Source organism: Ascaphus truei, chromosome 1 (genome assembly GCF_040206685.1).
Source record: "Ascaphus truei isolate aAscTru1 chromosome 1, aAscTru1.hap1, whole genome shotgun sequence".
In the NCBI taxonomy this organism is placed as follows: domain Eukaryota; kingdom Metazoa; phylum Chordata; class Amphibia; order Anura; family Ascaphidae; genus Ascaphus; species Ascaphus truei.
This window is the reverse complement of record NC_134483.1, coordinates 98,342,687-98,357,811: the sequence shown is the minus strand read 5'-3', so window position 1 is coordinate 98,357,811 and position 15,125 is coordinate 98,342,687. Positions and strand designations below refer to the sequence as shown.

Below are 15,125 nucleotides of genomic sequence, written 5' to 3'. Positions count from 1 at the left end.
ACAAAAGGTCTGTCATTAAAATTGAACTTTTTCACACAAAAAAAGAACATTCACTACAAAACGAAGTGGTTCCTTAAGATGATAACATGTCATGCTAATGTGATCAGCGCACAATGTCATCTGATGAACCACTCAAGTGAAACCTGCTCTCAGACCTGATCATGGAAAGGATGTGTAAGATTTTTGTTGGAAAAAATCAACATCACAATGAAGACAATTAAGACCTTATGCTATATCCACCGAAGTGGCTGTTTTGGCTGAAAATCTCTGAGTCCCTTGACTTCAATAGGGATTTTCGGCTGAAAATGGCCTGAGCTGCCACTTCGGTGGATATGCAGTAGAATTACCCTCCTTGCTCTTTTTGTGTTTAGAGGTTTAAGAATTCCTTTCTTTATCTTTAAAATGTATGGGAATATAAATGCAAATAAACTGTAAAAAAGGAATGAGTTTTCCATATAAAGAAACAAAGTTCTAAAAATCTCTAAAAGATAAAAGCGCACAGAAAACGCCTCTATGGTGCAGGAAATGTAATTAATTAAAGGTCCTTTCATTAAAGGTCCTGCACCATAGAGGTATTTCCGGGGTTTTTTATTTTTTGGAGCATTACTGGTATTCTGCTGGGGAGTTGGGGAAAACTCCTTTTAAAAGCAGCACCAACCACCTCCACATGGAGGAAAAGACTTTCAGAATTCCACAGTGATTGCTGAGTAACAGGACTGATTTACTTTATCATATCTTATTGTATTGTAACTTACAGTAGAATAGGTGTCTTGTTCCACTTTGTAGCAAAGTTTGGAATCTTTTTATACAATAAAGTAGATCATTAGTTCAATTCAGTGGCAATAGTAAAAACATTGGCACACTATGTATGGTAGTAATCTCAGTATTGACTCATCACTTAATACTGGTGGAAAATGAATACAATGAGTAGCCGTTTTGCAAAGGCAACATAAAGGTTTGAAACAGATAACATTATTAATTTAAATCAGTGATACACACTGTGTATTAAACTAAACCACTAAGTACACCACCATACATTTTACAGACTCATTTTTTCCAACATACACAATCCAAATTATACTACACAAGTTATACCATTTGAGCTAAAAAAAATTAGATCTACTATACAATTATATTATTTAGGGTGTTACTGGATACACTGGAAGTATCACAGAAACTAATGTGCATTTAAATACAATTTTACATTTACTGATTGGTTTCAACTTCACTTGGAACAGCAAAAAACTATCCTCGTCCTCAGTCACGCCATGTAAAACATTGGTAAAACATTGAACAACCGAGAATGGTGTTTACCTTTGTGCTGTTTCAAGAGTAGCAGAAGTCAGAAGGAATAGCAATGAGTCACATCAAATGTAAGATGCTCTGATGCTTTCATCTCATACACTGGATGTCATCATAAAGATAGCTGCCTCTCAACAGCCCAAATAGCTATAAACCATCCACGTGCTCGCAGAAAATTGTTGGCATAAACTATTGAAATCAAGGGCTTCAATAATCTTCCTCTACATGCTATAAAAAGATTTATTTACCCATTTCACATTGTTCTCCATTGAAACCAGGCACACAAGTACAGATATATGAAGATCCGCCACGAGGGTAACAGGTACCACCATGAAGACAGGGATTCTCCTTGCATGGGTCTTGAGCTGTGATGAAACAGAGAAGAAAAATATACTTGCTATAGCAAATGAATATCTGTATGTCAATTCAAATATCAAATTACTATCTGTTAGTTGTATGAAAATATAAGATCATGTGGTCTTAAAGAGGCAGCTACTCTTCCCTCCAATATATACTAATGGCGAGAGAGAGAGAGAGAGAGAGAGAGAGAGAGAGAGAGAGAGAGAGAGAGAGAGAGAGAGAGAGATAGAGAGAGAGAGAGAGAGAGAGAGAGAGAGAGAGATAATCCACTCCAGCAGGAGCAGAAACAAGACAGCACTCAAAGGTAAGTAAGAAAACTTGTATTCAAAAATAAACATAGCACAAACATGACCAACGTTTCGGTCCTCGTGGGACCTTCCTCAGGGTGGTGCTGTCTTGTGTCTGCTCCTGCTGGAGTGGATTACTTTTCTCTTACTATTGGTATAGGACATGCACCGCAAACTGTTTATGGTATTGGGAGAACCGGCTGCCCCATTTGTTTTATATATAGCTATATCTATATCTATATCTATATCTATATATATATATATACATACACACACACACACACACACACACGTGTATGTATGTGTGTGTGTGTACATATACACACACACACACACACACACATACATACATACATGTATATATATATTCATTATTATTATTATTGAAACTTTTCATTTTTCAATGGTTACCATAAAATGTTTTTATGAGGTTTATGAAATCTATTGAGATAAAAGTTCTGTATGTCTTTACATTTACAGGTACATTTAGAAGACCCTGTTAAAAAATAAAAATGTATTCATTTTTTACAGACTTAAAACTGTAATGCTAAATGTTATTACAGCCAAATGCATTTTTAACGTGATTTATTATTCAATTATTTCATGAGGTTCTGTCCCTTGGAAATGCATACAAGTACAATAAGCGGATTGCAGGTTTTTAGTGCACTGATGGGGTTAATATATTGTGTGTATCAAAACGATCTACTTATTCCACAAAATGTTATCCTACATAATCATCTTTATCAAAGGCTTCTATTTGGCACCACTATTTGTCAAAAAGTATTGTGTTTTTTTTTTTTTTTAATAAGAAGAATAGTGGTGGTTTTCCTTAAAATCCTTCATCAGAAGTGTCTTAAACTATTTTTATTTAAAACAATAAAAGGGCCTTTAGTTTTTACTCTTTCATCTCGTTCACCGCTGATAGAAGGGCCTACACTGCAGTGCAATGCATTGCCATTCATTCTTGCTGGAGCAGAGTTAAGAAAGGTAGGATAATAGAATGAAGGATTGTTGTTAAAAAAAAATGTACTTTATTAAGGGTCAAAGGATAGATAGATAGATATACACAAATAGAGGATGGTACAGTGCTAGCCAATAGAATAGACAAAGAACAGTAGAAGTAATACCATTAATAGCTAACTCGTGGTTAAAAAGAGTGCAAGCTTTCAGGACTACTAAGGTCCTTTCTTCAAGCAGATTTTCTAATAGACAGATTGATTAAAAACATGCAAAAGCCTCTGTTTTGATAACTCATCACTATAAATTTAACATGCATACTACTAGATTTAGGATTAACACAAGTATAATCTAGATAGGAAGGCAAATACATTTTCAGTTTAATATCATTACCCGATATTAAAATCACTGTATACAAATATAAAAAAGCATAAAGCACATTAAGCATCATAAGTAAAGACAAGTGAAATGGTTTGATAAAGTGTTAATAGCACCATGCAAAATAAAAAAAAACTGTTGATGAAGTGCTTGAATTGCGATTATGATCATGTAGGCAGAAAGGGAAATTGCTTTCCTTTCAAACTTGCCTGTAAGAAATATAAGGCATACATATACAAAACAGTGTAAATGATGAAACATTTAAATGATAATGGATAATGGTCATGTCTCTCAAGATACAGTATGTTAAATACATTTACACGTTGGAAGAAAGGTAAAAAAAAATAAGTGCATGTTTGGGTCTTACTTGTTATATGAAGTTCAGTTCCTTCAACATTGTTATGACTGGTGGCAATGTGGAAGTCAATTCCATGTGTTACTCCCCCAAGATGAGGAAAAGATGATACAAATTCAACACTATCACTGACATCTTCGGTTGGTTGTCCAGTAGGATCCATTGTCCTTTCATCAGTTGTATCAGCAATATTATAAGAAACTGTTGATAATTCTTTCTGTACAACTAAGGCAGTCTGAGTTTCAACAGTTTTATCTAAAGATTGAGAGGGTGTAGTTAATGATTCTTCAGCTTTGTGATCAATGGTATGATCAGTGTATTCTAGTCTTTCATTCAAATTTGAACTTGAGGTTGAGTAAAGCAACTGTAAAGCATCCCCTGAGGTGTTTTCATCTGTATCACTCTCTTTGTTTGATTCTTCTGTGGATACTACCTGTTGAGGAATCTCAGATGTAATGGACACATTTTCTATTTCTACCTCAATGGCAAAGGGGGTAGATGTAGAAGAATCAGATCTGAGATCATTTTCATGGTGACTTGATTCTGTTACAAATTCGGTCTCTTTTGTTACTTGTTCAGTAAAGTCAGAAACACTTTCAGTTTCTCTTTCTGAAGAGTCTAAAGGAGATTCTGTGGTATCAAAAGACTCTATACTTGATGGCTTATATGTGACTGCAATATCTGCATTAACTTCCTGTTCTGAGACAACGTGGTCAGTGCCTGAACCAGCAGATGGCAAAGTGCTAGGAATAATTATTCCAGTATAGTCAGAAGCCCCATTGACAAGAATAACAGTCACAGGAGACGTTGGAATTAGCTCATGAGTGACTGCTGGGGCAGTTTCCTGCTCCACTGCCCCACTTTCCTCAGGTAGATATGTTGTCTGACCTTCCTGAGTATATGTAGGTATGCTTGTTCTGCTCATGTCTACCTCTTGTAAGTCCCCAGTTGAATATGCAATTTTACTTTCATCTGTTGTTGTATGCTTCTTTGCCTGTCTAGTTGTTTCAAAATCACCCTCAATATAATTCTCCTTTGACCCATATTCAGTGTCAAATAGAACTTTTGTGGTCTTATCAATGGGATCTGTGGGAGCAGTGGGAGTAGCCAATGATGATACTGATGAAAACATATCATCCACTTCAGATACATGTGGAGAGATAGAAGTCCTGGTGGTAAACTGAATTTCTTCAGATTCTGTTTGGTCCGCTACGATCCTCTCTTGAGCTGTTACAGACTCAACATGAATAGAGTGAGTACTTGGAGTAGATGGATATTTGCTTACTTCAACACCCACACTCATATTTGATTTAAAATATGGCTGTATTTCTGTTACTAAATCTAATGTTTCTTCACGTGGTATACTAGATTGGTCCATATCTCTGATTCTCGTTACATCAGATGTGCTTTCTGTTTCAGGTGATTCAACAATTGTCATGTCTGTAGTTACTGTTTCCTCAAATTCTCTGCCAACAAATATTGGGACTCTTTCTGTGCTTTTCTTTTCATCAGTGGGCTTTGTTGTGATTTCATCATTTTTAATTGGAACTGTACTGTCAATAGGAATCATCGAAGCAGAATCACTTGGAATAATTTCTGACTGGAGAGGTACTTTAGTAGTCACATCATACTCAGAAAATAATTCTATGCCAGACCCCTCTCCAGAACTTTCAAGAATATCAGTGAAAGCTGTCGTAAATGTCTTTTTGAGATGAGGGCTAAGAGTTCCAGGAGCTCTAGTTGGTATGGCCCTAAAAGCTTCATTTGCTGTTATCTCTGATGGCTTTTGCGTTGAAACATCGACACTTACAACTGGTACTGTTTGGGATTCTATATCATAGATACCACTTTCAGTCACCTGCAATAATTTGGCATCTACGTACGTTTTTGAACTTGTTTCTGGATCAATATCTGTCTCTAGCCTAGTGCTCTTAGTTTCAAACTCTTCTAGTTTCTCTGTTAAAAGCAATGATTCTACACTGTGAGGCTCATATGTGCTTGGTGGTATAGTACTAAAGGCATCATCTGTATTAATAAAAACTGAAGATGAGGTTGCAATAACATTAGATTGGTCGATAAATGTATCTTCTCCAGAACCTTGCCCTGAAAATGCATCAGTAATAATTTCTTTTAACGTTTTTGTAGGCCTCACTGTTATAGTTATGCCTTCTGTATCAGAGGCTGTAGTTATATTAGTAACTTCTGTAGTTGGAGCAAGGACTTCACTCTCCTTTTCTTTAACACTTAATCTAAAGTCTTCAGTGGAAAGTATTTTAGGTTCCTCTGAACTCATTTCTGTTTGCTGTGTTGTTGGTATGTATAATTCAGTGGTTTTCCATGTAGAGTCTGCACTTAAGTCTTGATACATTTCTGTAGTCTGAGCATCAATTAAAAGTTTAACACCAATTGTGCTAGTAACTTCTATTTCTTCTTTTATAGTAGGTATAGTATACAATAGTTGTTCTGTTCTTTCAGAAATATGCTCCTTTGAAACTACAACTGTTGTAGAACTGATTTCAGAAAATATATCTCCAGATCCCTCTTCGGCAAAATATTTTTTTTCTGTGGACATGGGTTCTACTGACTCTTGAGGTATAATAGAAGTCGGTGTCTTTAAATCTAGTCTTGTGTCTTGCTCCACAGTTGATGAACGAAGCTCATCTGAAATTTTTGTGCTTGATTTATAGTCTAAAATAAATTCAGTAGCTAAGGGTGAAATACTAATCCCTTCACTTATAGATTCTTTTGGTTCAGTTTCCACCCACATACTGCTAACAGTGCTTTCTTCCATAACTTCTAAAGAAGGTGTTTTACCATATCCAGTTAGGAATTCTGTTTCATCTTCTAGATTTATAGGAGATGATATACCATCTTTAGTATGTGATTGTGATACTTGTAGCGTATCAATGGTTGATTTTATTTCAGATATCCTTATTTTGGACGCTTTTGTGCTAAAGCTCATCTTGGGCACCAGTGTTTCAACTTTCTTGGTGGAGCTTTCCATATCACTAACTAATTCAAATTTTTCTGGCTCCACTCTGTCCGTGTATTCTGTAGTTGGCGAGCCTGTGCTAATACGTTCACCTTCTTCTTCAGATTTTATCTCCACGCTTGGTACAGGAGTTCTAATAAAGGAATCTGTGAACAGTTTGCCTTCATCTCCTGAGCCTCGTTCAATAAATAACAAATCAGTAGCAATTAGTTTTTGAGGTGGATCGCCTGTAATATGTTCTGTACTGCTGCTGGGTTGTGCTATCATTTCAACGCTTCCTGTATATTTTCTTGTGGTTGTGCCAAGTTCACTGACCTCTTCAGGTTGAATGCCAGCCTTTGGTGCAGCAGTGCTAACAACAGAATCTGTGGAAAAGTCCTCTTGATCTCCTGAGCCTTGATCAGTAAGTGATGATTGGGTGCTAGTTTTTTTTTGTGGTGGGGATTTTGTATTATGTTCTTTGATTGTGCTTGGATGGGCTGTCATGACACCAATAGCCTTTGCTTCAGCATCTAAGATATCAGGTGCATATGTGCTGGAAAGTATTTGGGGGTCTAATATTTTCACCTGAGTTCCCAATTCTATTTTTTCTGCTTCAACGCTTTCTGTATATTTTCTTGTAGTTGTGCCAAGTTCCCCATCCTCTTCAGATTGAATGCCAGCCTTTGGTGCAGGAGCGCTAATAAAAGAATCTGTGGAAAAGTCCTCTTGATCCCCTGAGCCTTGATCAGTAAGTGGAGATTGGGCTCTAGTTATCTTTTGTGATTGGGCTTTTGTAATATGTTCTTTGATTGTGCTTGGATGTGCTGTCATGACACCAATAGCCTTTGTTTCCGTGTCTGAGATCTCAGGTGCATGTGTGCTGGAAAGTATTTGGGGTTCTAGTGTTTCTGCTTCCTCAGTTAAACTTTTCACTTGAGTTCCCAATTCAATTTTTTCTGCTTCAACACTTTCTGTATATTTTCTTGTAGTTGTGCTAAATTCCCAACCCTCTTCAGATTGTATGCCAGCCTTTGGTTCAGGAGCGCTAATAAAAGAATCAGTGAACACGTCCTCTTGATCTCCTGAGCCTTGTTCAGTAAGTAGTGATTGGGTGCTAGTTTGTTTTTGTGATGGGGATTTTGTAATATGTTCATTGATTGTGCTTGGAAGTACTGTAACGACATCATTAGCCATTGTTTCAGCATCTGAGATCTCAGGTGTATATGTTCTGGAAAGTATGTGGGGTTCTAGTGTTTCTGCTTCTTCAGTTAAACTTTTCACTTGAGTCCCCAGTTCTATTTTTTCTGCTTCAACACTTTCTGTATATTTTCTTGTAGTTGTGCTAAATTCCCCATCCTCTTCAGATTTTATGCCAGCCTTTGGTGCAGGAGCGCTAATAAAAGAATCAGTGAACATTTCCTCTTGATCTCCTGAGCCTTGTTCAGTAAGTAATGATTGGGTGCTAGTTTGTTTTTGTGATGGGGATTTTGTAATATGTTCACTGATTGTGCTTGGAAGTGCTGTCACGACATCAATAGCCATTGTTTCAGCATCTGAGATCTCAGGTGTATATGTCCTGGAAAGTACGTGGGGTTCTAGTGTTTCTGCTTCTTCAGTTAAACTTTTCACTTGAGTCCCCAATTCTATTTTTTCTGCTTCAATGGATTCTGCATATTTTCTTGTGCTTGTGCTAAATTCCCCATCCTCTTCAGATTGAATGCCAGCCTTTGGTGCAGGAGCGCTAATAAAAGAATCTGTGGAAAAGTCCTCTTGATCTCCTGAGCCTTGATCAGTAAGTGGTGATTGGGTGCTAAGTATTTTTTGTGGTGGGGATTTTGTAATATGTTCTTTGATTGCGCTTGGAAGTGCTGTCATTACACCAATAGTCATTGTTTCAGCGTCTGAGATCTCAGGTGCATATGTGCTGGAAAGTATTTGGGGTTCTAGTGTTTCTGCTTCTTCAGTTAAACTTTTCCCTTGGGTTCCCAATTCTATTTTTTCTGCTTCAATGGTTTCTGTATATTTTCTTGTGCTTGTGCTAAATTCCCCATCCTCTTCAGATTGAATGCCAGCCTTTGGTGCAGGAGCGCTAATAAAATAATCTGTGAACACATCCTCTTGATCTCCTGAGCCTTGCTCAGTAAGTGGTAACTGGGTGCTAGTTATCTTTAGAGGTTGGGAATGTGTAATAAGTTCTTTGATTGTGCTGTGGTGTGCTGTCATGGTATCAGTTGTTTTTCCCACAGCTTTTGATATTTCTGTCTTGTCTGCTTCCACACTATATGTATGTTCTGTAGGTGGCAAACCGGTGCTTATATGTTCATGATCATTTTCAAATTGTATCTCAGTTTTTGTCACTGGTGTCCTTATCATAGAATCTGTAAACAGTTTGTCTATATCTCCTGAACCTTGTTCAATAAATAATAAATCAGTGGTACTTATTTTTTGTGGTAAGACACCTGTAATATGTGCCGTGCTGCTGCTAGGGAGTACTGTGATTACATCAGCAGTCTTTGTCTCAGCATATAACATCTCAGGTGCATATGTGCTAGAAATTATTTGAGGTTTAAGTTTTTCTGTTTCTTCTCCTGAACTTTTCACTTGAGTTCCCAATTCTATTTTTTCTGCTTCAATACTTTCTGTATATTGTTTTGTAGTGGTGCCAAGTTCCCCATCCTCTTCAGATTGTATGCCAGCCTTTTGTGTAGGAGCACTAGTAAAATAATCTGTGAACAAGTCCTGTAGATCTCCTGAGCCTTGGTCAGTAAGTGGTGATTCAGTACTAGTTATTTTTTGGGGTGGGGCTTTTGTAATATGTTCTTTTATTGTGCTGGGGTGTGCTGTCATGACATCAGTTGCTTCTACCATTTCTGTTTTCTCTGCTTCCACACTATATGTATGTTCTGTGGTTGGCAAACCTGTGCTTATATGTTTACTCTCTTCTGATTTAATCTCAGTTTTTGGCACCAGTGTCCCGATCAAAGAATCTGTGAACAAGTCTCCTTGATCTCCTGAGCCTTGATCAATAAATGGTAAACCACTGCTGATTATTTCCTTCAGTGGACTTTCTGTAATGCGTTCACTAGTGCTAGTGGCATGTGCTGTCATAATGCCAGTTGCTTTCGTCTCAGCTTTGGATATTTCATGTGCATCTGTACTGAAACTTATTTTGGATTCTGATGCTTCTGCCTCTTTGGTGGGAATTTCCAGTTTAAACCCTGTTTCAATTGTGTGTGCATCCAAACTCTCCTTGTATTCTTTAGTTGGGTAAACTGTGATAACAAGTTTGCTAACTTCTTCAGACTGTATCCTAGCTTTTGTTGCAGTTGCCCTGATAGAAGAAGTGGTGAACAAGTCGTCCTGATCTCCTGAGCTTTGATCGATAAATGGTGAGTCAGTGCTAAATATTTCTTGGGGTATGACTTTTGAAATCTGTTCCTTAGTGCTGCTGGGGAATGCTGTCGTGACTTCAGTTTCCATTATTCCAGGTTTTGATATTTCAGATGCTTCTGTGCTTAGACTTATGTTGGATTCTAGTGTCTCTGCTTCTTCAGTGAGACTTTCCACTTCAATACCAAATTCAAGTTTTGCTGCTTCTGCGCTCTCTGTATATTCTATAGTTGGAGAAACTGTGGTAATAACTTCTATATCTTTTTCAGATGTAATTTCTGTTTTTGGTTCAGAAGTCCTGATGAAAAAGTCGGTAAACAATTCTTGTTGATCTCCTGAACCTTGATCAACAAATGGTAAACCGGAGCTTATTTTTGTGAGTGAGATTACATCTGTGATGCTTCTGTTGTGTGTAACGATTTTATCTGTGGAGACAGGAAGCAAAGTAACCTCTTTAGCATCTGTCTGTGTAGATTCTGTCACAGATGCAGTATATGTTACTAAACTGGCCTCTTTACCATCAGTCTTCTCTGAATCTGTTGCAAGCTGTAAAGTCCTAATGGTGCTTGCTACAACAATTTCTGGAATAGATTCATCATCACCAGAGTTGAAAATGAGATCTACTTCTTTTGTATCAGTTGACAGTTTTGTCACGTCTTCTTTAAATTCGGCCGTAGTTATATCCATAGGTGAAATAGTAGTAATAGTATATTCCTCTCGCTGAAGCATTTGTCTCTCAGGTATTTCAGTTTTTGTCTGTGCAGGAGGTTCAGTAGTTAATATATGAACTATGTTAATATCTCCTGAACTCTCATCTGTGATAGGTGATATAGCACTAATTGTTTTTTGGGAGGTCCTATCTGAAATATCTTCCTTTATGCTACTGGGATCTGTGAAGGATTTCTCTTCAAAGACCGGCGAGGAAGAAGGCACTCTTTTGTCAGCTGTTATAGATTCGGTTATTGTCTGGAAGGATTCTGTTGCAAATAGTGTACTAAGAGTGGGATTTTGTTCCACAATATCATCATGTTTAGCTGACCCTTCTTCATCATCAGCCAATTCTAATCTTTTTGGCTCAACTGTAGTTATATATTCTGCTAAAATGGATGGGCTTTCTTTTTTTTCTCCATCGGTAGATATGATTTGTTGAGGTTGTGGGGCTTCTGTGCCCAACGTAATCCTTTGTGTTCCCTGTTCAGGGAAGGATGAAACAGATTGGGTGTCTTTAGTTGGATACATTTTTATTTCAGATGATTTTGTAGGTTCCAGGGTACCGACCTCAATAGAGGCTTCAGTTGGGAAATATTTGCTTTCTTCAGACTTTTGCACGGTAGCTGTTATATTAAGAATATACTCTGCTCCAACATCTCCTGAGCCCTCCGGTATTATAAATGCAGTGGAACTTCTCAAAATATTCAATAGATCAGTTGTCTCCACTACATCTTCTACTTGAGAAACAGTTCGGATTGAATGATCTTCTTTAAGTGGGATTTCTGTTTTTGCCAGTAAAATCATTTCTCTTGCCTCTGGTGTAAGAGTTTCAAGAATTTGATTGGCTGGAGATATCTCAAAAGGATCAACTGTTTCAGTGCTTGATTTAATGCTATCAGTGCTACTAATTACCATGCCTGGTTCCGTGCTACTAATTACCGTGCCTGGTTCAGTGTTACTAATTCCATTCAAATCAGAATCTGCATCTCCTGATGATTCAAACATAGATAAAGGAAATGATTCATTAATTTGAGCTACACGTGCTTCTTGTGTGGTAGTCTTTTCATCCCTCGATGATGGTTGTAGAGTAGATTTTTCTTCAATAAAATGTTCTGCATCACCACTGTATTCAGGATCTTGTATATTTCCACGTGTCCTAGGTTTCCCAATAACTAACAGTGACTCAGTTAAATTAAATTCCGATGATTGAATCATGGTAGGTGCTTGTGTTTCAGTAACTTCACTCAGTTGTGTAACTGATGCATTCTCTGAAGGTGTAACACTTTCAATTTTGTCCCTTCTAGCCTCCTCTGCCTTTAAATCTTTTGGAGCAGTAATAATCTCTTTCTTTCCATTGATAAACTTTAAAGATGGGGATGTTACAACATCAGTAGAGTTTTCACAGTCTGGCTCCTCATCCAGATCTGAATCTAGAAACTCAATTATTAGAGGAATTGAGTAATCTTCGCTGGAACCATTCTCATGTGATGTTCCAATTCTTGAATGATGCAATGCATTAAGAAGTGGATCCAATGGGCCTGATAAAAAACAAATAGTAATTTATAATTTTTAGTTTGTACATATGTTTTAATGCAATTGACAAGTCAATATAAAATGGGTATCAGTAATGTATTTGATTATAATTGCATTTTTTTTTTTTCAAATCACTTAGTCGATGTAGCTATTAATAAAAAAAAATAATGACTGAATATAATGAACATGATGGACAAAGACAATGTAGCATAGCAGACAACCGAAAAATTGGTAGCACAATGCTGTAGATATAATGTGATTTCATATTCAGAAATGTCTATAAAATTATAAAATAATAAATTTTATTATTCTAAACCTATATAATTTGATTAAACTTATGATGCAACCAGCAGCTTTAGCTTGCACTATTTTCACCCACTTAATTCACAGTTAGCCAAACTCTGAATTTCTATCTGCATGCAATCATGTTCAAATGCCAAACAGCAAAGGTATGGTAGCTTTTCAGTATACATCCTGTCTTCAAATGATTATTCTTGTTATGCCATAATTGCACATATTGTTTACTTAGCATGTTTCTGTACTAAATGCATAGAGATAGAATCAAAGGCATTACACAATAGCATAGTGTGTGTTTAGAATAATGCAATACCTCCCAAAGTCTAACAAATGTCCAACGTTGTCCTAATTGCAATCCCTTACAATGCTTTGGTATCTATGTTTATATTACAGAAAGCCCTGCCTCTATACTGTATGTCTATTCCTACATGAATACCAACTGCTACTCTTTGTTTCTGCTCAACCAAGGCATGGAATCAGCAGGACGGGTAAAGCTTACACAACAATCTCAACACATTTGTCATCTTCAACAACTTAAAATTCTATTTTGTACCTTTATTTTGAATGATTTCGCAAACCCTGTGCAGTTTGGTACTGTTACACTTCAGAGTAATCTCATTATCATTAATATAATCTTGCACCAGAATATTTTTGTAAATAAAAAAAAATATGCCCCAACCATAAGAAATATCAACTAGATGTTTCCAATGCACCACATTTCTTGAGGTTTCTAAAGAAAATATTGCATGTGTCAGTGAGTAATCATGGCCTTTTGCAAACATGAATGATTTTAATACAGTTGTGCATAAAAACAACACAGCATATATAACTATCTGGTAGTGTAATGACTGATAAAGTATAATCTTTGCATAGTTTCAAATGTTAAAAGTAAAATATTAAAGCTGAGAATGTGGCCTGCCAATTATGCAGTCACACTCCTTTTGGGGTTGTGCCTTGTGTGTGCTAACAGTAGGAGAGATTAGAACACAGGTATAGGCTGGACACAGGCAAACACTCCATGTGCCATTCACTGTAAAGGGAATTGGTTGAAATAGAGGGGAGCCAAAGCATAACTGGTAGAAATGGCCACAAGAAGGTATTATAATTGTGTTATTTATTTTAATATTTACATGGTTAAGCAAAAACCTCAATGATGAAAACACACATCTGTACTATTTCATTTTCTCAGTTAGAGATAATTATGATTATGAATCGCTGTGTACCCTTTTAATTATTAATTTGCAAACCTGTTAAAATCATACATATTACACGTTCGCATAAATGTCAACATATTGATCTCCAGCAATATAAGAACATCTTGAAATTAGCTAAATGTATAGTTGTCAAATTATTCAAAAAAATAAACAGGGTATGGTACTGAAGGGCTCTAATTATTTTACCCATCTTCTTGGGCAAGAAAACTGAATACAAACTTGCTTAACTATGCAAAATATGACTTTAAACTTGTAAATCAGCATTATCTCAGAAAACTATGAAAATACTTGCTCCTCCACAGCTGTCTGAAAATGAATGAATTCAATATCACACATAGTGGGTGGCCAGTTTCCTTATTGTATCTCAATGTCTCAGGCTAATCCACTAGAGTTTCTCTATAAAACACACTGCTTCTAAAACCTTAGCCTCTACTTTCAGAATGTTTTTAAATTATACCATTCCCAGAAGCATTGGCTTGACTAGATTGCTGGCTTGGAACAAAAACACCTGTGTAAGTAGATATTGTAGATGAAGACATCTGTTTTCCATGGTGTTCTCTAACCTGGGAACCACATTTGTAATACTGTACATATTATCAGAATGGCCAACCATCTTACAAAGCAGTATTCACAATTCCAAAACATATGACATATAAAAAGTTAGGAATCCATTTGAAAGATATATCAAATTGCTCTGATTATCAATAAAAATATGTGATGTCCTTATTACAGAAAATCTGTGTATACTATCTACTAAAACCATTAAATAATGTTTCCTTACAAAATGAACAAACACACAGATACCCATCAAGCTCTCAGAAACCCCCCAAAATTACCACATATATATATATATATTTATATATATATATTTATATAAGTGTCAAAAGAAGTGCTACTGGGCGTGGCTAATTATATAAAACAAGAATCAAAGAAGTCTAAAGCAACATCCAATGTGACCAAAATACACAGTGAAATACCTGTATATCTCTTGAAAAAGGGGCCATAAGGATTTTAATCAGTTAGTATTAGGACAAAACAAAACAGAAAACAGCGCACAACGCTCATCGTGAAATATGTAAATACAATTTTTATATTAAAAATGATTCAAGGTTCTGCGTACATCAGATAAATGGAAAACGGGCACAGAATGGAACAATGATAGCTGTTACCACTCATGGACACTGGAACACACAGGGACAGCAGGGATGGATGACTTTGTCCACTTCAGTGTTCTGCGGTCAGATAGCCTGCAGTGCTCCCGTCCGTCACGATATGCGTACAAAGAGTCCTGTAAGCTCGCCCGCAGGGTCCAGGGGAGTAAGTCCAAAGCTCCATTGGATCAGGAGTAGCAGTTGTTACACTAGCAG

The 15,125-nt window shown here is 36.7% G+C and overlaps 1 protein-coding gene across 2 annotated transcripts in view; it reads right to left on the bottom strand.

The window, feature by feature from the left end:
* VCAN (versican) overlaps positions 1-15,125 on the bottom strand; it is a 119,913-nt gene that overhangs the window by 30,374 nt on the left and 74,414 nt on the right. Inside the window, exons 8-9 of one of the 2 annotated variants that reach the window (XM_075592562.1) lie at positions 3,652-12,252; positions 1,551-1,667 (exon numbers count right to left, since the gene is read on the bottom strand). In XM_075592562.1, coding sequence (XP_075448677.1) covers positions 1,551-1,667; positions 3,652-12,252 — 8,718 coding nt within the window. The remainder of the gene's footprint in view (positions 1-1,550; positions 1,668-3,651; positions 12,253-15,125) is intronic. The other variant, XM_075592569.1, reaches the window with a different exon arrangement.